This window comes from Lissotriton helveticus, chromosome 2_2 (genome assembly GCF_964261635.1).
Source record: "Lissotriton helveticus chromosome 2_2, aLisHel1.1, whole genome shotgun sequence".
Classification (NCBI taxonomy): domain Eukaryota; kingdom Metazoa; phylum Chordata; class Amphibia; order Caudata; family Salamandridae; genus Lissotriton; species Lissotriton helveticus.
The window spans coordinates 109,557,042-109,583,597 of NC_136060.1; the positions used below are offsets into that span (position 1 = coordinate 109,557,042).

Sequence of the window (26,556 nt, forward strand, 5' to 3'; positions counted from 1 at the left end):
TAATGGTAGAATGACAACCCACTTATCTTTATGTTGTTCCATTTCCCTGGCCTTGAACCATTTCTGCCCTTCCACCCGGTTTGGTGCCAGCCGGGTTGGGGGAGCAAAGGGTCTGCTAGGATCCAGCCACAGCTCTGCCAGTGAATAATAGCTTTTAGGAGCTAATTATAACGATAGTGAAGGAACATGCCAACTTTAATTTCACACAAGTTCGACTTTTAACTATCAGGAACATGCCTTTGTTGGCAACAAGGTTTAGTTAGGGGTAACTTATTAATATATATAAGCAGGGTTTCCAACCAGTCAAAAGTGGTGATTTTGACAGCAGCTTTTTAGGCAGCTGCAGTCAATCTACACGGGGTAGGCCTAAAGCCATGTTTTACAGGCACACTCTGTGGGTGGCACAATAGGTGTCTGTAGGTTCAACTTATAACAAGTGTACACATGGAACTCATTTTTTAAAACAATTTCATATTATCAGAAAATTATTCTGTGTGGATTTAATCAAGAGGGAAAGAGATGATAAAGAGGCAGAACACACCTGTCATAAATTAATTAAAACACAAAATAGCTCAATTATTGCTTTTCATCAAACTCAATTCAGCCAAACCATGTTATTTATTTTGATTATGATGGAAAAGAAACATATATCTCAACGCACTTTGATTCACTGAGTGGCATTTAGGAAATAAGTGATAGAGGTACCTCCAAATAAGTAACCATAACCAGACATATAGAATTAAGTGACAATAAAGTGACTTGTAATTAAAAAGGGTTATTGTTATATACAAGGATGTCTGAATACTAATTTCTCAATACAAAAAATGATCAGCCAGATTTTTCTCTGGTGCTTTCACTGTTAGACTATCCTTTAGTGTTGGCACAGTGTATCGGAGCTCACATTCCCTCGAAGAAAGAGCACTCTGTGGAGTAAATATTTCTGAAAACAAGCAGTCTCCTCTATTTAACCCATTATGCAGTCACTTTATATTCTCCAACGCAGTAAAATAATACAACTACATTTGTGATTCGACTCCTGCCTTTCGGATCAAGAGTATTTAAAATCAAATTAACAATATCTGGCTCGCTTTCATGTCTGGATAGTAATGTTAGGATATTTGCCAAGACTTTCATAACTCTATGGCTCAAAAAGGTCTTCTCAACCCCAATAACCTTCCAAATGTTCTGTGCCTTCACTAGCTTATCATTTTGGGTAAAACTCTTGAAAACTGTACTACAACTCCACAAAATCGACTTTTCGTTCAGCACCTTCTACAGTCAATAAGCCTTTTGCTGTTGGTGCAGTAGAATTTGCTAAGATCCAGTCGGTGGACAATGCTTTCCGTATTCTGAATGAAAAGGTTTGTTTACTGGTTTACTCTGGACTCACTAGCCGGTTATTGATGAAGCCAATCAAGAGCTCTGACTGGTCATTGTGCTACCTCTACAGGGTAGCGATTGGTCCTTGGCTCTTCTTTCTGGGCACTATCAGATTGTAAAAATGGGTTCCTGTAGGTCCTCAATCTTCCTCATGACTGATGGGGTGCATCATTCCTGGCATGCATATCTTTCAATATCTATATGGTATCAATGAGAGATCCGATGAAGCCAGTAGCATCTTTTTCACACAATTGGATCTTAGGTTATCGTCCCTTGAGCATGTTCACTTCCAGAGGGACTGTTCGGCTGGCCATCACTCAGGATTAGATATCATCTCACTAAGTTAACCTCACTTTATCGAAAACAGCTTTTCTTCTTAGTACATCATCTACCTGTATCACTTTTTTCACTGGCTTTCTTCCTTAGCTACCTTGGAAATCATTCCTAGTTCAAAAATCCCTTGGTATCATTTCCAATTACAGATCAGTAAACTAATCTTGCATTGCACCCATCTTTGGTCAAGCATTTTATTCTCTCTCCAGTTTCTGTACCACTGTTCAGGCCTGTGCTCTTGATGGACTGACGAGGACAATGCTAGTCTTCTGGGTCCCCATGACCTCTCTTTACCATTTTGCAACTCAACCTAGTCTAGGGCCTGGGAATATGACCATATTCAGCCTGATCGTTTCTCACTTCCTTGGCTTGCTCTTCAAAAAAGTATCAATTCGTACCGGTGCTGCATAGCCTACTAAGTACATGGCAACATTTTCAATGTGGCCAGTATGTCACAGTCAATGGTTGTTTCAGAATAACTAAAAACAGGGATCGGCCAGCCTCAGCCGTAGATTTTGAATTGAGGAATTAGGCTTTTTCTGCTTGGATGCACAATTTGCTTTGCTTCCAAAAGCTTTTAAAAACTCTCCTTCGTCCAGTTATCACGACTCTGCTAATCCTAGCCCTGCTTTGCGTTTTTTTCGTTCTTTTCCAAATAGTGTGATTTTTCTCTCTATCATAGTTCTTTCCTCTCTGTGGTGTACACTTTATTTTTTTGTTATACCTATTATGTATAAAATGTTCTGTAAGTGAATAATGGGACATATCTGTGCAGCAAACACATTTGACGCTATTCACTCTCTCTAAGAGGCTTTTCCTGTCAATTTAACAACTGGGTAACTGGTTTATGGCCTAAATCTTTATATTAAATAATCTGACTCTACTTACAAAAATAAGTTAGTGTAAATCCACTTTGTTTGGACAACGTATAACCAACTCAACTGCACTAACCGCTGAAAATACTCTACTAGTTAACTAGTACCCAAAGAAGACAAAGGAGAAAATGAAGAAAGAAACGATAACATGGTCCATAAAAACAATCACCGCACAATAGCCACCCGACACCCCTTTTTCATCAAGGCACAATGTCTAAATAAATGAAATATATATATCTCTTGTAATGTGGTCTAAGAATTGCCTACTCATCTCTCCCACTCACGCCCAAGAGAAATGTCTTTGCTGTCTCAATTTGCATGAAGGTCTATATTTTCTCACTGCAGAAGACTCTTACATTCACCAGGTACAAAATGGACATAAAGGCCCATGTTAATTAAACTTATTTTAGTGAAAAGCAAGGCTTTGATCCAGTCTCTCATGACATGGATCTGGGATAAAATGATAACTGCCACAGTGAATATTATTGTTTGACTGCTGCCATGACAAACATTCCTTTTCTCAGGAGACATAAGTATAATCATTTCAGTTCCACCTGATTCCGTCCTAGACTGCCTGCTGTTCCTCTAAAGTCTATAAATCTGCCTGATGGAGAAGCATTCCCCTCAACCTGCCCATCGCCCTAAGGTTGGGGCTAGATCTAAATTAAAACTGCACCTTTTCATTCTGTATCATAGCTAGAATTGCCAGTCATCCTATTACGGCTCATCTTGCAAGTTGTCATACAGTTCTAACAATCAATCAATCAATCAATCAATCAATCAATCACTGCATTTCTAAAGCGCGCTACATACCCGTGAGGGTCTCAAGGCGCTGGGGGCGGTGCGCTACTGATCGAAGAGCCAGGTCTTGAGAAGTTTTCTGAAAGCCAGCAAGTCCTGAGTCTGTCGTAGGCTGGTAGGGAGAGCGTTCCAGGTCTTGGCGGCGAGGTAGGAGAAGGATCTGCCACCGGCTGTGGTTTTTCGGATACGAGGAACTGTGGCGAGGGCGAGACTGGCTGAGCGGAGGCTTCGGGTGGCGATGTGGAAGCTGAGTCGGTTGTTGAGGTATGTAGGTCCGGTGTTGTGTAGTGCTTTGTGTGCGTGGATGAGAAGTTTGAAGGTGATCCTCTTGTTGACGGGGAGCCACTGCAGGCCTCTCAGGTGGGGTGTGATGTGGCTGCGTCGGGGGACGCCGAGGATCAGACGTGCCGAGGCGTTCTGGATTCGTTATAGTCGTCTCAGGAGCTTGGTTGTTGTTCCTGAGTAGAGGGCGTTCCCGTAGTCGAGTCTGCTGGTGATGAGGGTCTGGGTGACGGTTTTTCTCGTGTCGGGAGGGATCCATTTGGAGATCCTGCGGAGCATTCGGAGGGTGTAGAAGCAGGATGCTGAGACGGCGTTGACTTGCCTGGCCATGGAGAGGGTGGAGTCGAGGATGACCCCCAGGTTGCGTGCGTGGTCTGTGGGTTCCGGGGCTGTGCCTAGCGATGTGGGCCACCAAGAGTCGTCCCAGGCTGATGGGGTGGGTCCGAGAATGAGGACCTCCGTCTTGTCTGAATTCAGCTTCAGTCTGCTGTCCTTCATCCAGTCGGCTACGTCCTTCATTCCTCTGTGGAGGTTGGCTTTGGCGGTGTGGGGGTCTTCGGTGAGGGATATGATCAGCTGGGTGTTGTCGGCGTAGGAGATGATGTTGAGGTTATGTTGTCGTGCGACGTGGGCGAGCGGTGCCATGTAGATATTGAACAGCGTCGGGCTGAGGGAGGATCCCTGTGGGATGCCACAGATGATCTCGGTGGTTTTTGAGCGGAAGGGTGGGAGGCGGACGCTCTGGGTTCTGCCGGAAGGATGTGGTCCAGGCCAGGGCCTTCTCTTGAATTCCGGCGTCATGGAGGCGTGCTGATAGGGTGTGGTGGCAGACTGTGTCAAAGGCTGCTGATAGGTCCAGGAGGATGAGGGCGGCTGTTTCTCCTTTGTCCATCAGGATCCTGATGTAGTCAGTGGTGGCGATGAGGGCGGTCTCGGTGCTGTGGCTGCTGCCAAAACCGGATTGGGAAGGGTCCAGGATGTTGTTGTCTTCTAGGTAGCGGGTTAGCTGTTTGTTGACAATCTTCTCTGTCACTTTCACCGGGAACGGGAGCAGGGAGATGGGCCGGAAGTTCTTGAGGTCTTTGGGGTCCGGCTTGGGCTTCTTCAGAAGGGCATTGATCTCGGCGTGCTTCCAGCTTTACGGGAAGGTTGCTGTCTCGAAGGAACTGTTGATTGTTTTCCGGAGGTGGGGCGCGATGGTTGTGCTGGCTTTGTTGAAGACGTGGTGAGGGCAGGGGTCGGATGGGGATCCGGAGTGGATGGAGTTCATGGTTTTGATGGTGTCTTCGTCGCTGACGTTGGACCAGGCGGTCAGGCGGCTGGTGCGGGTAGTGGTCACGGGGGTGGTGGACTCAGTGGTGGGTGCGGGGGTCTTGGAGTTAAAGCTGTCGTGGATGTCGGTGATCTTGCGGTGAAAGAAGGTGGCCAGGGACTCGCACAGGTCTTGTGATGGTGGTATGTCGTTGGTGTTGGAGCTGGGGTTGGAGAGTTCTTTCCCAATGCTGAGGAGCTCTTTGGTGTTGTGTGCGTTGTTGTCTAGGCGGTCCTTGAAGGCGGTTCTCTTGGCGGTCCTGATGAGTTGGTAGTGTTTACGTGTGGCGCTCTTGTGGGCTGTGTGGCTGTCTGGTGTTCGGTCGTGGAGCCATTTCTTCTCCAGCTTCCTACAGGTGCGCTTGGAGATCCGGAGGTCTTCGGTGAACCAGGCTGCTTTCTTGTTGGTGTGGTTGGTTGTCGAGGTCTTGAGAGTGGCGAGGGTGTTGGCGCAGTTGTTGATCCACTGTTTGAGGTTTGGTAGCGGCGGTGTCGGGGTCGGCGGGTGGTCTCAGGGCGAGGGTGGTAGTCAGTTGGTCCTTGCTGATCTTGCCCCAGCAGCGGCGTGGCAGCTGTTGGGTGCGGTGGTGTGAGGTGGGTTTCCTGAAGGTGAAGTGGACGCATCTGTGGTCGGTCCAGTGGGGTTTGGTGGTGTGGTTGAAGGAGACATGGGGGCTTGTGGAGAAGATGGGGTACAGCGTGTGTCCGGCGGCGTGGGTGGGTGTCGTCACGAGCTGTTTGAGTCTGAGGTTGGCGAGGTTGTCTATCAGGGCGGTAGAGTTGGCGTCGTTGTTATTCTCGAGGTGGAAGTTCAGGTCCCCGAGGTGGATGTAGTCCGTGGAAGCGAGGGCGTGGGTGCTGACGAGGTCGGCGATGGTGTCGCTGAACTGTGGTCTTGGTCCAGGTGGTGTGTAGACGAGTGTTCCTCGGAGGGTCGTGGTGGGGTCGGTGTGGATCTGGAAGTGCATGTGCTCGGCAGTGGTAAGGGTGTCGTCGGTGTTGGTCGAGACTCTGAGGGTGTCCTAGTGGATAATGGTGATTCCCCCTCCAGCTCCGTTGGTGCGGTCTCTGCGGGTGATCTTGTAGCCCTGTGGGATGGCTATGGCGATGTCTGGTGTCGAGATGGCGTTCAGCCAGGTCTCCGTCAGGAAGGCCACGTCGGGGGCGGTAGAGTCTAGGAGGTCCCAGAGTTCGATGGCGTGCTTGCGAGCGGAGCGGGTGTTGAGGAGGATGCAGCGGAGGTGATTGGGTTCTTTGGTTGGTGGTCTGGTTGCTGGTGAATCTGCAGTTCCGGCAGGCGAAGGGCCCTTGCGTGCGCTTCGGGGTGGCCCGGTAGCAGGGGTGGTCTCGTCCGATGTTGAGTGCGTGGAGGGTGTTGGGGTCGTAGTGCAGTCTGGCGTTGCGGGGGACACGGGGTCCAGGGGTTCTGGTGCTGGGCGCGGTTCAGGCGCGGACGGGCGCAGACGGCTTGCCTTTGGCGTGCAGCTGGGAGGTGGGAGCAGGGCGGCCAATGGGGGACAGGGGGGCGGGGCCACAGGGACGCAGCGGCGGGAAAAAACGGCAGCGGAAAAGGAGAGGGGGGACAAGGGCAGCGGGCACAGGGGTACAGAAACAAAGGATGGGCACCTAAAAACAAACCAAAACAGCAGCAGGCGGGGGGAAAAGGAGAGGGGGCACAGGGGCAGCGGGCACAGGGCTACAGAAAACAAGGATGGGCACTAAAAGAAACAAACCAAAAAACAGCAACAGAAACAGACTCAGCCGCAAACATATTCAAGGTGCAGCATGGGCTCTCTCTGCTTCCTATGGGGAGTGCAAGTTCATCACTTTTTTCTCCAATGAGCAAATTCTTCTGTTTGTTGCCTCTTGAAACCTCTTGATCTCTCTCTCTCTCTGATAGAACCAGCAGTTTCACCTTAATCAACCACAGAGCCACTAAGATATTCTCCGTTGAGAACAGCGTGGAGCGCCATAATGGCCACCATCATTGCTCTTCCCCTAGCTGTAATCTCACTGACATGCCTCGATTACAGTGGCGGCTGGTGACATTTGAAAGTGGCGACCGCCTGCATTTCTTCAATATAAGGCCGATATCCATTTACCTGGCGGCCTAACCATTGGGGCAAACTCTGTTGTTGATATATATATATACATATAAATCACCAACATGCTCTTGCGCATTTCTATAAGGGCTCACCACGGCACTCCTGGACCATCAGGTCTCTTTTTGGCTCCCAACAACTTCACAACACCCCTCCACAATTGTATGCAGGTCCGACGTGTTTCAGGGCCAAAAACGCCCCTTCCTCATGGACTGACACAGAGGCAAAGCAAGCTCACCTTGTTTCATCCAATCTGCCCTAAGTGAGCGTGGCTTGTTCAATTATATCGCCAGGGCTGCTGGTTATAGTAGTCCAGCACGGTGAGTATCAACAATAACCTTCAGTAGGTTGCCTGCCTCTGTGCGCATATAGTCAATGTTTATATAATCCTTTAGTAGGAAGGAGGGAGGGTTCAAATAAAGAGATTTGGATGAAACAAGGTGAGCCTGCTTTGGCAGCGGGGATTCGGCGGCAGTTCTTTTATTGAAAGCTTTGTGTGGCATAATGCATTTCGGCTTGGATGAGCCTTCCTCAGATGCCGCAGCTTGCCGTTGTTACTCCAACTCCCTCCCTTATGTTGCTAAGGCCTTCCCAATGACGTGAGGTCAGCTGCACTCACTCCTTGTTTATGGCAATATATATATATATATATATATATATATATATATATATATATATATATATATATATACACACACACAGTTATAGTGCCATAAACAAGGAGTGAGTGCAGGTTTTGACTGCTCCATGAAGCTTCTGTAGAAATATGTATAGACTCATATTTAAATAAAGGAATTAATTCATGCACACTAAAAAAAAGTAACAGACAAATCTAGATAACCACTTTCACAACTCATTGAAACATAAAACGCACAAGGCAAAGACTGCGTAAACACGCACACAAACTGAGCTCCTTCATTAAAACAATACTAACTGTGAGATAGCACTACTCGACAAACAGATACCTGCCTTGGCTCTTGTCGTTGAGAAATCGCAGAATGTGTAGAAAGGATCGCCACTGCTGAGAGTGCAGCAACGCCAAACAAACGTCAAGAAATGCACTATGCAAGCATACATGTACATATACTTCTTACATACAGGATCTGTTGAAGTCATATATGTACCAAGATGAAAATCAAAGCTCTACGAACACAAACAAATGTACACTTAGGACCCCATTTCAAGCAGGCACAAAAAGTCTACGCGACACAAGTAATATGAATTATAAAGTCCAGAAATAAAAATGGAGAGCAGAAAAGCATGGAAATTGGAAGACACACCTACATGCATAAAATGTTAAATGTCCACATGGAGCAACTCAAATAAATTGAAAATTACCTAAAAGAATAAAGAATGGTCAAACATGGGAAATGGGAGATGTAAGAAAAAGGGACCACGTCTTATTTTTAAAACGGTTATACCCGGGGCTCTCTGAAAATAATAATTAACGTAACGTCTCGCAGGCATGAAATGTTATTTTTACAGATAATAGGTACCCTACAGAAGCACATTCAGAACTGTCTGAAAGATGGAATCGCAGCACGTAGCTTTTGCATAGCAGTTTTCCTGCCTAGGAATGTAAACGTAAAACTAAAAGACTCGAGTAAACCAGATATCTGTGCCGAGGATGCCCAGTCAAACACTCTCCTAAACCGAGAATCTCTCCCAAAGCTAACAAGCACTGGCGTTGCCAATAGGTCTCGCAGTAGGAAAGTTGGAGCTATTGGTTTTGTAAATGACAAAGCCCTTTATGTTTTTAAAATGAAAAGAAAAATAAAAGGCATTGTTATTTGCAATTGTAATAGCTCCAACTTTCCTACTGCGAGACCTATTGGCAACGCCAGTGCTTGTTCCTTCTTAAAGTGAGGTTGCGGCCTGCCACACCGTCCGCTGTGTCAAATTGTGCAGGCTGACGTCACTCCCTCCCCCCTCGAGTATACAGACCCCTCCCCATGGAGATTGGTTAGAAATACAATACTTTTAGCTGGAAAATAAAAGTGCGTTTCTCGGAAGTTTTAGGAAGCGAAATTGCCACAGCCCATTACAAAACTATCACCTTTGTGAATTCTAAAGCTGAACAAGATGATGAAACAACTTGCTATAAAAAGTAACTTTAAAAACGTGGTTGAAAACAATTAGAATTAAAAAAAATAGAAGGGAAAAATGTATGTAAAAGAACATATTTCACGGGCAGGGCTGGCGCAGAGGCTGCAAGTTTGGATCTGCTATCTGGAGTCTGGGTGGGTTGTGTTATGCGGCATTGGAGTGGGTGTGTTATTATGCAGAGTTTGGCTTCGATGTGTTATCTGGGGTCTGGGTGGCAAATGATATGTGACATTGGAGTGGGTGTGTTGTTATGCAGAGTCTGGTTTGGATGTGTTATGTGGCATCTCTGCAGAATTCGAAGGGGGGAAACGGAGACGTCGGAGAGTGACTAAGAAAGAGGCAGAGGAAGTGAGACAGGATGGAGAGAGGGTCAAGCCCGAGGAATAGGAAAGATAGGCACATGACGAAAGAGAAATTAGGGTAGACTGAAAGGAAAGAGGGGGGGGGGAGAAGGTCACAAAAGAAAGACTGGCAGTGAAACAGAGGCGGAGGAAACTGAGGAGGCAGAGTGCGAACACAGAGTAGAAAGGCTTGTGGGAAAAGGCAGATTGCGATAAAGCAGAGACGTATAGACAGACGGACAGAGGTGCGGAAATGTTAACAATGGGATAAGACGGGTAGGAGATGAAAGGCAAGAACAAACAAATGTGAACAAATGCGTGCGCCGGGAAACTGAGCCATGAATAATTAGGGGAGGAGAAGCCGAGAAGCCGCAGAGCGCACGCTGGGCGAAGCCCTTTGATGTGCTGTGCGGCCGTTAAAAAAAATGCAATTAGGAGGGAGGGAGGCTGATGCGCGTGCTTGTTTGGTCACGTGATTCACGTGAACTTAAAGAAAACCGCAGCAAGAAGCCCTTGGTTTGACGAGGATTTTGAGGACATGAATTCTCGCTCCGCTCAATGCGCTTGCGCGCATTGATAGGTCGCGAGACCTAAAAAGCACCCATAAATCAGGGACTGTGGTAAATAATGCAAACGCCGCACATTCCCATAAAGCAGGAATCTCCCCCAAAGTTGCAAGCAGGAGAAAAGGCTCCTAAATCTAGCATGGAAACATGCCTTGCTCCCTACAGGATAAAGCCCTGTTAAAGGTTCTGCATCTACTCCTTGAAGACACTTCACTGCTAACAAAGTGCCACACAATCCGCAGGTAACGTAACAAAACGCCAACAAATTGCAACAATATACAAACCAAAGTGTACCCAAAATAGAGATTAAATGCCCCACAAATGTCCACAGAATACACCCCGGAAACATCACGCTGTTTACCACTGCTCAGTTTATACATAGAGGTGGGTCAGCCACTGAAAGCTGGTGCCATGCTCAATACTGAAGTCTTGCTCTAGCTCAGCTTGAGGTCCTGTTGGAACCTCAAGCCCATAAGGGTACAAGCTTTCATGTTACTTTTGCCTGCCTCCCTCCCTTTACCCAGGACGTGGCGTAACAGCATGAGCTGCCAACTGTAGAACTGGGGAAATCAGTTCAACATACTAAATAATACATATGACCTTGCGTAATGTAACTGGTACTCCTGTATAATGCTCAGCCTTCTGGTCGACTTTGCCCTATATTTAAAATCTATAGAAAAATGCACCACGAGGTGAAAACGAAGCCTGAACATAAGGAAAGACAAATAAATAGATAGAGATTTACTGGCTGATTTGTACATAGTGAAACCATAAAACCTGGATCAATCGCGACGTCCCCGTGTAAATTGTGTGATCTTAGGCAAATATTTCATTTTGCTAAACCTCTTTTTTCTTCATTGTCACATACAAAAACACTCTCAAATATGAGTTCAGACTACCAGTTATACAAACTGTCACTTCTAATAAGTACTTCCCAGTGCGGTGCTATAATGTGCCCTACCAATGTCAAAGCTTCCTCATGTAAAAGAAAAACACTTTTTTTTATTATTTTGAAGAGATTTCATCCTATTTTACTTAATGTTTATTGTAGGATTTTCATAATTTTTTCAGGGCTCGGCTCGTGCACCAGTTTTAAGATCCGAGCCAGACCCTTGGCTCAGCTCTGGTCTTTTATTTGTTAACTTTCGTCCGTCCGCCACTCTAGCGGTGCTGGGACCAGCCGCCAGTGGTGCGGCGGTCCGCACCTGCAATTAGGATGCCACCGCCACCATGGCGGTGGCATCCTCTATTCCCAGCATCATGGCGGGCGGTGCTCACAGCACCACCTGCCACAATGCTGGGAATGCACTGTGTGCATTGTCATGCACAAGGTGACAGGCAACGCGAGGTGCCTGCCACCATGTCCATGACAATGTAGGGGGTAGGTACCCCCCATGTGCACCCCTCACCCCCCAATAACCTGGGGGCCCGCAAAGGGCCCGCCCCCCGGCAGCAAAATCTGCATGCCTTTCCGTGGCGGCATGTGGGTGGTGGCGATCCGCCCTACATTGTAATCAGCCCCATAGTGTCATACATTGCCAGTGCACACTCTATACTTGCATCCCACTTCAACAAAAGCTCCAGGGCGGCCCACACAGAATTTTCCGGCCCTCCAACAGAATACCTGCAACCACCCACAGAATGGCTCCAAATATCCACGGTATAAACCATAACCACCCACTGAAACCAGCATCCTGCCTGTAAAGCGCCCGCGACCACACTGTCCCCAACGGTTCACTGCCCCAGTCATTTTCTTCAACTATACAAACAGTGTTTCCCATGGGAATGTACCTGCTACCTTTCTGCCAGCAAATAACGTGACCGAAACCACCGCCGTGTCAATCAACTGTGGCATTCCGTGTGACCCAGTTTAAAAAATCAGGCATACAAATAAACACAGATAGAAAGGGAAATATTGCCTCAGCCTGCCTCTAGTGGAGACTAAAAATAACTCTGTACCTATCATACCTCGGTACCGCGCCACCTCTGCCTGGACGGTGTGTAATGCTGCAGCCGGCTCCCACGTGTTCCTACAGGAAGCACCGAAGCAGCCAGCAGGCAGGCTTCCTCCTTACCCTAGACAATCACAACGCAGCGATGGCAGAATTGTGATTGGTGAGGCGCTGTGGAAAGCGCCCCAGCCGGTCCATTTTCTCTATGTAGGTAGAGAAAACGGGGGAGTGCACATGAGTGCTTTATTCGGCCCTGGGGAAACCAAACAGTGAGTACCCACAATAGTGGATAAGCCACCCCCCCCTGCCCACGAGCAGGACCGGCCACCCGCCCGACCACAACTAGGTACTCCAGGCACTTCTGCTTTCTCGCAGTGCGAGAAGGCAGAACCATAAAATGGTAGTTTTACCATTTTATGTTTCTGCCTTCTCGCACTGCACTTTTAGCTCTATGTAGTGTCATCTTCCTCTATTGTGTCTTCTAGCCCTCTGCGTGCCACAATTCAGGCAACTTGAGAGCACCTCTACATTTTGTCAGCAGCGGTGTCTGCTCCTCAGGCCACCAATGAAATGCAGGCAATGGAGGACTGCTCCCCATGAGAGGAAAGTTGGGAGAGAAGTCTGACCTGCCACCCTCGACATTCCTTGCAGGTCTCACTTTCCAGGCTGGAGTGGGCGGACACTTTGTGTCACCATTTCCAAGTCTACAGAGATTTTGTGGGATGATGCATGCTTCATCGGTAGAGGCAATTCTTCTGCACCACTCTAACATCACTCTCTGAGTTAGAAAGGCTTTCAAAAGGTTGTGCTGGCCAGAAGATTGAACCACTACGAGATGCTACCAGAAAAGGTGTCCATCTTGGGCTACAATTGGCTCACATATCTGATAAGTTAAGATGATGCTGGTCACCCCAGATCACAACTCCTCTGCAACAAGCACTGATGAAATCTCACAATCAAAAACATCCTACAACGAACAAATTAATTACATTCAATTGAAAGGAAGATTTAACAAAAGAAATAATAACTTGAGCAGTAAAAACAATAAATTAGTCATGGGAGAATCTCGGTTTAGCTTTCACAGAGGAGGTGGCAAGCATGGAAAATCAGAGGATGGAGCAAAGAAAAGATACATATAATGGCTTGACCATTGGCTTAAACCTTTCAAAAACAGAGAGACTCTCAATATCGTCAATATGCCAAATCAATAAAACGTTTCAATGCTTGGCACTTCTTGAGAAATAAAAGCACTAACTTGATGAGAAGAAAAAAAAAACTAAAATGAGTCTGGCTAATCCATCCAATAAGAGACCCTTTTTTATCATCAGTAGTACCTCTAGAATCTCATTTTCTAAGTGTGTCACTTTGTCTCGAAGGTGCATCCGTTCTGTGTCGCTGGAGAGAAGTTCTAAGCGTATTGAACTGTTTTCTCCCTCAGCCTGTTGAACTTTTGCTTCACAGTCCTCCACTTGACCATGGACCATGCGGAACTGGTCTAGCAGGTCACGATTTTCTTGTTCCTAATTGAGATGAAAATAAAACCATCACATTGAAATATTTTTTACAAACAGTGCTTAGCTAAGCCAAGTAAACACAACTGGGCTTCAAGCAATTAGACTTCAATTGAGGATGTTAAAAATATATAGGCGTACCTTTAGCTTTATAATCTATGTGGATTATGTATTTTACAAACAACATGTTCCTGTTGATCTAACACAGTACATTATGATACTATACATTTATGTTTTGATTATTTATAAAACTGGGACATACCAGAAGAAGCAGAGAGTTTTGAATTTTTCGTAAGAGAAAAGAAATCACAAGTTTGAGAGAGTACTCTTCCATCGGCAAAGTGGAAGGGCATTTCAATGTTCCCAAGTCTTGAGCAAAATATATAAAAGGACCTGTAAGCTTTTGCTATTTTAATGTCACATGCGTGCAGCAACCCTGAGGAGTCCTTTATTCAGTGATAGTATATCTAATAAATTTTGGGTCGCAGCTTACAAGCGGGTAGTTTACCGGCCTTGTCGCAGCCATTGGAGTACCTCTGCTCAAGTCTAAGCAAGCATTATTCAGCCTGATCTCCATCAAGGGTCCTCAGCTGTGCTTGTAATGCCATATGGTAGTGTATGTAACCGCGGGGGGAAAAATGGACTCCGTCATAAAATAATCAAGGCAGAAATTCGTTTTGTGGACTGTTGAAAAGAAGGAGTTGTCTACATCTGGATGGAGGAACCTTACAGCATCTATGGGTTTCATTTTCCAAGCCATTCTGTACCTTCTTTTGTCATCAATCCGGTTTGTGTTGATCTCATGGAAGATCTAACAATCAAGCCCTTCATTACTAGATTAAAATGATCAGATTTCCAGTTTATTCATCAAGAATGGGGGTTATTGTGGACTTGTGAAACCTCTCTATGAATCTATGTGATGCTATTTTACTCGAGTTTGAGGACAGACACTGCCTGGGAAACCTTCGAAGATCACTGGTGTGACCAGACTTATTTGAAAAGATGGGACTCTTCTACCAGACATTTATCACATTTTTTTATCTCTAAATATATTTAATGTTGCTAAGCATTTGACCAGTGCATTTAAGTAGTTGCTTATAAAACTTGCTGTTGTATCTTTTCAAGGCAAATCTTCATCACTACAAGACGAATTAAGGCAGAAAGGACTCCAGCCTTGTTTGACTCACAGTGGATCTATTTTCAGCCTTAAAGGATGTTTTTTTATAAGCCAGTTAGAAATCAGTAACTCTAACAATAATGTTTGCGCTAGGCCTATTCAACTGTGTCAAATCAAAAAGTACCACCGATTTTAGGAATGCAGTTCCTAAATTGAAAATCTGTCAGCATAACAACCCCATGCCTGCTTTAAAGCCCACTAAAGGGAGCAGTTATCCACACAGTGTGGCAATACCTATGGGCATACGGCTTTGTTTGGTGCATCCGAAGCAGCGGGAAGACCATCCTCCACTCTAGTCTCTGGCCCGGTGTCTCCTGTGTTCTTTAGGTGTTGAAGCCCATCAGCTTATTATGTGGTGATATCTTAGTGAGTTGGTTTCCTTGTCCCCTGTTGGATTAGATGGTGCATCATTTTGGTCAACTTGACCCAGGCCATTTCTTTGCAGTAGGAATATCCAAGCTCAGGCCAGTCTCTTCAGTTATTCCTAAGATATCCCTAGCTGCTTTCAACGTTTTAATGATGATTTTAGCAATCTTAAAACAGATGATACAAAAGGGTGACCCTAATCAATAAGAGATTCTTTAATTATGGAGAAAATCTGTGATGAGCTTGAATTCACTTCTTTTCACAGCTGAGGGTGATACGGTAAGAGATGAAGCCTGTGACATCAGTACGTTAGGTCAGATGTCCTACAGGGGAAATCTTTCAACTCTTCTTTGTCTTTTTTCTAACCGTTTTCCAGTCTCTGTGCTTAAGGTTTTTTTTGTTTTTTTTTGCAGAGTTTTATATAGCGCGAACTAGACCCGAACCGAATCAGGTATCAGAGCGCTTTACATAGCACCAGTTACGTTACATGAGGACTCGCTTTCATTTTTTAGGCACAGGGAGATTAAGTGATTTGCCCAGAATCACAGGAGGTTTTCGGCGTGGTTACCGAGACTCGAACCCAGATCCCCAGGTCCGAGGTCGACCGCCTTAGCCGTTAGGCCAACCCCTGTCCCCTAGAGTTAGAGCCTGGACCAGGAAGTCAGTGACCTCACTTGCAAACTGATTTAGCACTGACTCGGATTAGACAGCTCGCCCCAGAAAAGCCACAAAGAGGAGCGCTACATAAATGCCACTACAATACATAAGCAAAGAAATCTCACAGAAGTTACAGTGCCTCTGCATGTTCCGGTGCGTTTTGTAGCAGTTCTCACATCTGGTGCTGTTTCTCAGTTATTGTCAGTCCATGGGAGAATTCTTAGGTTGGTTTCAGCCCGAAGCTCTCCTGAGGTGCGTCAGGGTTCTAGAAGCCAATGCTTTTTTGGACGTCAGATGAGCTTCATTGAAACACAGGCACTCCATTGGTCTACTGATCAAGCCCTCCCCATTTTGAATTTTGTTTTTTTTTGTACTCAGAATGCCATGTCAGGTGTGACAAATCCTCCTCATCATTATAATGCTAGCATAGTTTATTTTTGGCCTTGCCTACCAGACAGCACAACCTGTCTGGTTGTGAAAAAGACTCATAGAGGGCTTACAGCCCGCCCATTTCTTGCCTCCGAGTGGCTTTCTTGTCACTCTTATTCAATGGCCTGTCTACCTCTTATTGTGTTAGTCCCTCCCCTGGAGAACAGTGACTTTACAATCCTTTTGATTGGCTGACTAACGTCCTTCCCCAACTGACTGCACAGCAATCACATTTTGAAGGAAAAACCTATTAGCTTTGCCAATGCTTGTTTCAGCAGAATCTTCTTTACCCTTCCACCTGTAAAATTCAGTTCACCAAGTTCCTTCAATGCCACAGGTCCATCTACTTACAACTTATATTATCAGGCAGTCTGTAAACTATTGCTTTCCTTACAATATCTACATGATCAGTATGTTTCTTTTTGACCAGCCCCTGCCTTTTCACAAGCTATTTTCCTATGCGCCATTCCCTTTTTCATGAGATAAACCTTCATATTGGACAGACCCCTTCCTTTTTATTTTTCTAGTTTCTTTATGCCATACTCTTTTTATTTTTTATCAGTGCTAGCCTCGTCGGGTTTTAAAAGATACTTTGCTGTTGGTTGACATACGGTCACATCTAGTATAGGCTATTTCTTCTTTGACAGATCCTGATCTCATTTTCAAGTTGGCTTATAGCGTGGATTGTATTTTTCCTCATTCTTTGGTTGCTTTTTCTTTGGCAGACCTTTCTCTTTTGTCTATGTTGTTTTTTAAACCTTCTTGTTTTAGCCACCACTACTTTATTTTCTTTTTGTTTACCGATCCAACCCGGATCAGCAAATAAAAACCCCAAAAAAGCGCTGACATCATTTTGTACCCATGCGCATGCTTGGTGCATAGACCTACAAAATGGCACAACCGGTCAACATCATTTAAAAATCTTTTAACTTTTTAGCAGCCATGGAGCACAGTATAAGGGATACTGCATAACATGGCTACAATGATTGCAAAGCAGTAGGTCTCAAAGGTCAATGATTTATCCTTTGCAACAAGTCTCTTTCCGGTTCACCATTCTCTGGTCTCCAGTTCAAACATTTCTTTGGTACACTCCTCCCTTATTAACAAACTCCAATATTTATAGTCTTTTCACTCTTTGCCTGTTTCTCTCTTCCACTTCAGATTTATTCCTAGGCTCTTTCATTTTTGTATTAGTCATTTTTGTTTTCAGTATCCAGGGGCTAGATTTACAACGCCTTTTTGAGGCGCAAATGGTCCGATTTGCAGAATCAAGCCGTTTGCGAAAGCAAAAATGCATTTCCCCAAATGTACCAAATTGTGATTCGATAACCTGTCAGCGAATCGCAATTTGAATTTGCTAATCGGTATTGCAAGGGACGTGTTTAGGACGTCCCTCCCAAATACCGATTTGCATTGGTATGTTCGAATGGTTTGCGACCCAAAAAAAAATCACAATTTGGTAATCGCTATTACTCTTTGCTCCTTCTCAGTTTGGTATGTTATTTCCAGGATATTATTAATTGTAGTTCCCCCCACCCCCCCATTTTCAATTCCTCTCTCCTTCTTTCCTAGGCACTTTTTTTTATTTTTTTTATAAAAGTAAATGTATTTTCTCTTTGTTGCTGTTCCCTCTGTACCTGGCCTTTCTTCTTTTGTCATTTACTCTCCTTAATGTCAGACTCTTTCATTTTAGCTAGTCTCTTTCGTATTGCCTATTTGTTCTGAGCCAAACTCCGTTAGCTTTTTGCCAATCAGTTTCTTCTGTAACCGGCTGTTTCCGGTGCCACAGTCTCTCTTTTTCCTGTCGTCTGTTCTATCGATCCTTACGAAACGTTCTGTTTCCTGTGTAACAGGTCCTTCCTACTTGACAGCCCAATTATTTTCTGCTTTTTTCTCTCACCGTCTCACTATAACTGGCCAATCGCTTCCATTACAGGCACTCTGCAACTTTGGCAAATCATTTAATTTATTGTAAGTCTGTCTTTAAATTATGCTTGCATTTTCTTCTTTGATAATTTTCTGATTTTCCAGGCTCTTCCTTTTGTTTGCTCTTTCTTCTCTCTATTTGTTTCTTTATTCCTTCATTTTTAGTCGCCTAATAGCTGTGCATCAAATGTTTCCCCTTCTCTAAGGAAAGGTAGAGGACATGGAGCAGGACATGGTGGAGGACATGGATTCACATTTATTAATAAGAAGCCGACAATGGTGGACAAGATTAATACTATTTAATGACTATAATTAAAGATAATGAAGGAGAACATTAACACATAAAAAAGAGGTTCAGAAAAGAAGAGATAAACCCAGAAAGATTAGAAATTTGCAATGGAGTAAACTGCAGCATTGGTCAGTGTAAGTTACATTCCATTGTAAAGGTAACAATATGGGTTTGTTAGTAGTCCAAAACTACCAGTGACAACAGTTAGAAATTACCAGAAATTTGAAAAAAAGATGCATCCAACTTCCTAACTTGCGTTCAAAGATCATCAAACCCAGTTTCTAGATTAATTTTATATACTTTCGACTTTGTGAAAAATTGAATGTGTTCTAGAAATAGAGGGACACAAGAAACTATCCCTAAATTAATGCTATAGATTCAATAATTGTTCAAAATTGTGGCAGGCAAGCAGTGATCAACAATTAATGTAAGGTGCTAATAAAATATAGATGTACCTTACCTTAGAAGCCATTAGAGTTTCAATTCTAGAAACCTCTGTAATATAACTGTGAACCCTCCTCTTCAGCTCTTCTTTTTCATGCATAGCTGCTTCGAGTTCGGAGGTGACTGCCTGGTGAGATATTAATTTTATGAATTATAAGCCTATTATTCATAAATTAATTAGCCTAAACGTGGGTTCTTAGTATGGATGTCTAATAAGATATTGCTTATACTATTGAATGCTAAAACATGCTTTATAGTAGTCCTGCTTTCTCTAGGCACATAAAAAAATTACTAATGTTGGAATATTCAATAATCAGACTATGGCCTAGAGACTAACTGCCTAGCCACCAGTGAGCCAGGTCCCTGTTTGCTAGGATATTAGTGGAGCTCAAGGATGTTGGCACAGATAAAGCTGATGAGTAAACAAAATTCTCTGACAATTTAAGAGCCTGCTGACAACATCTGTTGTGACCTGCAGACCACGAGTTAGAATTACAATAGGATCAATTCAGCCTTTTTTCCTTCAGAGGTTGATAAAGCCAATATCGTTGACTGGGATACAGGAACACTCTTATTCCCCCCTGCCACCCACCTCCCACTGGGCACACTCTGGATCTACAAAAGCTACTGCAGTAGCTCCTATGTTCTGGTAGGTGATGCCATCTATCTTCATTGTGACTCTGTCCCTCTCCGGACAGGACGACACAGAGCCATATCAAGGACTTACCGTGTGCCAGGGGGACAGTTTATCTCCTTTCTTTCAGGCCCGAGACACAGAGCATGGCAGTTCAGACTGGAATGCATACTTGTTGTGTGAAAATCTAGCATACAACCCTATTAACTTGCGAAAGTCCACGCCACAGGAAGGGGAGGTGGGCAGGCAGGGAGGAATATGCAGATGGATAGAGTATCCACCAGAAAGACCGTTATCCAAGGTAAGTAGCTCATTCTGATCATGGATATCTGCAGTTGCTTCACCTTAAGAATCAGTACCAAACAATGCCCCATTAGTGGAGGTGGGGCTCAGGAGTCCTTCAGGACCGAACTGGCAAAATGGCCCTCCCTTAGGACTTGAGAATCAATACAGTAGTGGCTGGTGAAAGAATGGACAAAATGCCATGTAGCAGGTTGGTGAGATTTCCAAGACGGGAACACCCCTGGACAGGGTTGAAGTCCCAGTCTTCATCCAAAGGTCCACTGGAGCTTCCTTTTTGGCTAAGGTATAGCACGGTTTGATAAGTTTCACTTCTGTACCATCTTCCCATTCTGTGCGCTGGTGATACCAACAAATGTATTTATTTATTTATTTGTGTGTTTGTATAGCGCTTGAATCGACTCCCGAAGGAGTATCTCTGTGCTTAAGCGGGCTTTAAGGAGAGTTAAGGACACTAGCATACTCAAACAGTGTGAAACAAAAAAGTCTTTAGCAATTTCCTACATTTTGTGTGTTCTGGGCAGAGTCTGAGGGAATCGGGGAGATCATTCCAGAGGCGTGGACCTAAGTAAGAGAGGGCCTTTCCTCCCAATCTAGCCTTCTTAATGATTAGTATTTCAAGGAAATTTATAGTTATAGTTATAAAACATACCAGTGGTCCTGACTCCTCTTGGTACTTGGTAACTTATGTTTTGTGCCCTGGTAGCTCGCACCTGGTTTACACTATGATTACCGTTGTTGGAGAGAATTCCCCTGAAGGACCACACAGATCTGAAATGCATAGGCTTATGTTTAACTGTGTTCATCATACCATGGACTGAATGTTCATCAATGTAATATTTTAGATTTGCATCTTTTATGTACAAACTGATTAGAATACACAAGGAAGTTAAATCCTCAATACAAAGGGTGAAAAAAGACTATATTAAATAGAATAAAATAACAAAGAAACTTTGTGAAGACATTATTGCCTGCCAGTTTTTTATGCTCCTGCACATAGAATTTGATCTCCAGCTTTCTGATCACTTTTGGGTGCATCAGGGAGGATTTGTGCAGGACTTGGAAACATGTTTGGTCCAGAGCTACCACACAGAAACATCCTGTTGGTCCGTGACCAACATTTATTTGCAACACAGTTTGAAGCCCGTCATCTTTGGTGACGACATCACCTACAACACTGCCAGAAAATATTTAATTTTACATTTGGGAGAAATTGCTCGATGCTGAAATAGATAGGAGTGGTACTCTGGATCCTCATCAAAGGGCTTGAAAAAAATGGAACTGTCTTCATCATGTTGGGACGGCACCAATATGTGTCTCTGTGACCTCATGTTTGGGTTGGGACAGAGGTACGACAGAGGCCGATGGGACCACCTCCTGGTGCAGAGGAGCCATTGCAACAGGTTTTTCGGATCGCAGCGAGCGCAAGGTTTAAGTGTTTTTTAATTTTTTCTTATTTAGTTTAACTTATCCTGTCGTTTGACGACTTCACTGACCATCCCGCCCCCCCGGCCTCACAGCTCCTACCAATTCCGGCCACCACTGCTTCCTGTTGCCATAGCATCCATGATGGGGATGTGAAGTGATATTACAGGACCCTTGGTAACAATTACTATCCTTTGCAGCCTTAGCACATATCCTGAGTCTACTTGAACTTGATGGAAAGTCTAACTGTCACTTTTGCTACAGAAAATCTATAGCTAAGAAAGTAAACAAACACCACGAATAACACCAGTAAAACTAATAAAAGAAGAGAAAAGAAAATAAATAACGATTCTCAATGGCTCCTTACCACGGACTCTACTCTCGCCGCCTGAAACGACTCCTGGTGGCCCACAGGACTTGGAACCTCCCCAACACCCACAGACCATGCACAGAACCTCAGCATCATCATGGACTCCTCGCTCACCATAAGCAGCCAGATCAACGCTGTCTCACCATCCTGCTTCCACACACTACACCTGCTCTGAAAGATCTTCAAGTGAATTCCCATCGAGTCCAGAAAGATGGTCACCCAAGCACTCACCAGCAGCAGAATTGGCTACGGCAACGCACTCTGCGCAGGCATCACCCAGAAACTCCTCAAGAAACTGCAGAACATTCAGAAAGCCTCCGCTAGACTCCTCCTCAACATCCCTTGTTGCAGCCACATCACTGGCCACCTGAGAACCTCCACTAACTCCCAGTCAACAATAGGATCACCTTCAACCTCCTCACACACACCTACACACGCCTACATGATGCTGGACCTTTGTACATCGAACGCCACCTCGCATTCCATGCACCCACCAGAGATCTCTGCCCCACCCAACTGGCCCTGGCTACCGTCCAACATACCTGCAAGATCAAGGCCGGAAGAAGATCCTTCTACTACCTAGCAAAAACATCCTAGAACACCCTGCCTCTCCACCTAAGGCAATCACCGTAACTGCCTTAATTAAGGAAGGACCTCATGTCCTGGCTCTTCGCCTGACCACAGCACCTTCAACGGACCAGCAGTACCCCCCTCTTTTCCTTCCCCTAGCGCTTTGAGACCCTTACGGGTGTGTAGCTGTGCTTTATAACCCCTGATTGATTGATTGATTGATTGAATGAGTCAGTGACAGTCAGCATTCCAAAGGGATGTCTAAAGGGATAACCCCATCCTATGTGAAATAACAACAATATGTATTCCTAGCATTAAAAGGTCTCTTTACAACAATCAATCCTGCTTGCCCAAGAGTGTTACTGGTTTATTGTAGACAATGTGTACATAATATACAAGTTCTTACTGAATTTGATCATTCACAACAGCAATAAAGTTGACTTGATCTATGGACCCAGTCAACAATCCAACAGAAAATGCTGATTGATGAGATACACAGCACGGCACGCAAAATTGAACTCAATCAATCAACCTTATAAGTGGTCCATCTGGCACATTTTAATTTGATCTATCGAACCCCATCAATATTCCATCCAACTGTGCGAGTCATATCAGGCATGTTCCAGTCTCAGTAGACACAGTGAGAATTGGCATGACTGTGTATTTGGAAGCGAAACAGGGCATTACATTGCAACGCAAGGAGGGTGCTTTTCCCTTTTGTTGGGACCAGGGTGGCCTCAGGCTAATCTCCCTTGTTTGTTTTTAAAGTGCCTTTCATTGTATTTAGTTTTTTTAAAGGATTGTCAGAGCAACGAATAGGGGTATTTGTGATACACGTTTACCAGCTTTTCTGTGCATGTAAAATAAAAAAATTGTTCTACATAGTGTTTTTCCGACCGATTTTGATATTTAATCAGATTTTGCTCTCATTGTGAAAGATCTGTGATTGGTTAATTCATTTGTGTTTAAGGTCCAAGGGGCACTTCTTTCATTTGATACTTTGACTGGTTACCCCAGCCCCTTGCACAATTATTGAGCAGGGTACACCCTATTCTGCATTACTCTACATTGAAAAAGGACAACAGGGAACAACAAGACTAGTACAGCGCTCGAATGCCTCTATAAATGGGCCAATGCATAGTACGAAAGGGCCCTTCAGTGACAGAAATATCTGTGAAATTTCGGGAACTCCACGGGGACAGAATTCTAGTTGGAATCTGGTTGGAGAGTTCTGGCCAAATCTCTTTGCAAATTAGGACAACTAACTCAACATAGTCCAGCCAGTATTCCTGGTTCTTTAGCTCTCCTTGTTCAAGGCCTCAGCCTAAACCTTAAGGAGCACCTGACTTGACATTGACAAAGTCTCAGGAATCATATCCTATCACATGACGTCCGAGTACCCACTCCAAGGAGTCTAGCAGATATATCCTGTCCCTAGCCGCTGCATGTGCCCTCTGAAGTTATTTTGCCATCTAGCTGATCCAGCTAGATATCACTGGGTGACAGACAAGGGGAATCCCAATGGAATGCAACCTCGCCCCCCCCCTCCATTTCTGAATTTAGCACACCACTTGACACTGAATGTCATTAATTAGCTTTTAACATTAAATGTTAGTTCTCTGAGTGAAGCATAATTTGCATTGGTGATAGAAGTCCCAAACTTACCTATTAGACGCACGCCAGCTGGAAGAGGTGGGCCATCAGTCTGCACTGCAGCCTACCACAGTCCTAGGAATCCACGACTAAATACTAGTCACATTCCACTTTAAAGGGAGTAAGAGGCACTTCTATATGTTGCTACACAGCAGTCTTGTGGTGTCAGAAAGAAGTGCATCCCGAGTTAGCAGCTCTACGCCTTTCTTTTTAATGTCTGATAATGTTTGTTGGTACTTTGGGATGATGAACCAAGTCAGATGTGGGGTTTCACTCTTTTTGGCAATCTCCCTTTCATTGTCCTTTTGCTGTCTGGATACAGCTACTGCTCTTAGGAACGCACTTTACTTGCTAAAAAGAGTACCATTGGAGAGCTTTGGTCGGAAGAAATGCATGTATCCAAAGATGGAAAACATAGCTCTGTTACCCCCATGACGAGACTTACTCTCCTTGTTCCTATCAGCGACTGATGGTGAAACAACAAAATGGTAGCATTAGTGCACTGGGAAGTGTGGAGTAGATTTTTGCACGTTAACACTCTAAACCAAATCTAGACCAAATCAATACTCATACAAGCACTGGCAAAGACAACGTTTCTAACATTAGTAAGCTGTACAAAAGCTACTTATTAATTTTTCTTGCAAGCATATGCTTAAAAAGAAAAAACATAACGATCACGTTTAATTTTAATAGTACATTGGCACTGAATAGCAGGCAGGTACAGAAACCATTTTTAGTTCTGGGTCTTGAGGTGCAGAGAGTTTCAAACAATATTTGGTACTAAATAGGATTCCGAGAGGATTGAGGTCACAGATTATGCCAACCTATGAAGATCTAGAACCAGACTTACTTGATACTTGGGAAAAGGAACTAACTAATAGCTCCAGGAATGTGATTAATATTCTGGTGGAAAATGCGGAGAGGAAGATTAAGAAGTTACTTATTGAGATAGAAACAGTTGAAGATGAAATTAAACAACGCAATATACCGGAAGCGACAATGAAAAAATCAAATATGTATTGTGTTGATTAAGTTGACTATTTGCTTGTACCTATCTGGAATTTGAATTAGTGGTTACTTACGACACTATTTTTGTCAATTTATAATTGAGGTGCTCAGGGAAGACTATAATTTTTGACTCACAAGGCTCACAAAATATCTTTTTTGTGGACTATTGGGGCTGTCTGGTAACCGCCCCTTGCTCTCCCTTTGAAGCACCCACTGATATATTAGCTAGAGGTTGTATCACTACCCCCTAAACTTAGCTGAGCGCCCCGCTAAACCTGGTTACCAGGGATTATCCAAAGAGTTTCAAACTCTGATTACTCTTACAACAGCGCAGTAGAAAGATAAAAGTATGATAGTCAGCTGTGGCCAAGGTACAACCCCAAATGTTATTCTAATTCTTCTCGGACAATAAACTCCAACCATTCAAAAAAACAGCTGCAGAACTCTTCTGCTTGTCTCCTTTCACATAGCCATCAGGACATTAAAAAATCCTCTGGCCTCGATTAGGAGGTCCCTCGTTTTGATCCCTGTTATTTCCTTGCCTAGAATTACCATTACAGGGGATCCCAGTAAATCCCATGGCAGGGAAATAACAGACAAGTTTTTTAGGATCAATATGCAGAAATCTGTGTTTCTGCATTGAGTCCCACCTTTTCCCCGATTTTTTACACCCTAGTGCGCCTGCCGAAAGATGCAGAAATCTCCGTGTGTAAAAAAAAATGTGGTGATACGCATGAGCTCAGTAACTCCCATTACCAGGCTCATCAGAAATTATTGGACACTCCTAATAAAAGCTTTAAACTGCTGTCCGCCAAACACATGCCAATTCAAAAAGTCTTATAGTGCCTACAAAGCTTTATACAACAAGACTTCCACAAATATGATGGCCCTCTTCTATTAACATTGTTTGTCAAGAAAGATCCACTCTTCATTGATGAACCGGCGGCCCGTATGTTAGATCAGATCCTATTCCATCAGATCGGGACACTCTTCAGTAAGAAGTCCCTGGCTCCCGGATGTGTGAGAAACCACCGGCCTCTTTACTTTATAAAGGACCATAAAAATTAAGGTAGGCAAAGGATTGACACAAGTATCCCTAATCTACTGGGGTTTGTGTCTTGATGTCTGGGAGTAAGACCCAACCAAATCAGTAATGCCAGGGCAAACCAATCTCCAGGGTACTCTTTCGGGGATCCCAAGGATCCCCGAAATCAAAGAATCAAAGACCTCTGAACACAGGTACCCTCCATGATACTGCCTTATTTGTAAAAGGACTTGCAAGGATGAGGCCAGAAGTCCAGATGAACCCATGAGACAAGCTACAGAGGTTTGCGAGCTAGGGCTGAGGTAGGAACAGCCTCCCCACCTCCCTTTAATACTCTACCCCGCTTTGCTGTCTAGCCCTTTTCTAGACCATACGTGTTGCAGGTGACAAATAAGGCCCTGCAAGAGCTAATCATGTTTCCCATTAAAAGCCATTCATCATCAAAATACATTTTAAGAAAAGAGGAGCTCCCAATGAGAACATTTTCTGAAATTCACTCACAAAAAAAACCCTGAAAAACCAGTGCAGGTAAATTACATAAGAGGGCGAAAAATAAACGTAACCTACTATTTTGTCTTATAAAGTGAGAGATTTAAAGTGTGGAATGATGTGAAGAAACGTTTTGGAATATGGGAGCGCCTTGATGCTTAATAGTTTAATATGCCTTAGCCAAATTATCTCTACTAGTTTATGAAAAATAAAA

General features: G+C 44.3%; 1 protein-coding gene across 1 annotated transcript in view; it reads right to left on the reverse strand.

The window, feature by feature from the left end:
• CEP135 (centrosomal protein 135) overlaps window positions 1–26,556 on the reverse strand; it is a 375,473-nt gene that overhangs the window by 101,278 nt on the left and 247,639 nt on the right. Inside the window, exons 20-21 of the mRNA XM_078678164.1 lie at window positions 18,865–18,975; window positions 13,384–13,569 (exon numbers count right to left, since the gene is read on the reverse strand). Coding sequence (XP_078534290.1) covers window positions 13,384–13,569; window positions 18,865–18,975 — 297 coding nt within the window. The remainder of the gene's footprint in view (window positions 1–13,383; window positions 13,570–18,864; window positions 18,976–26,556) is intronic.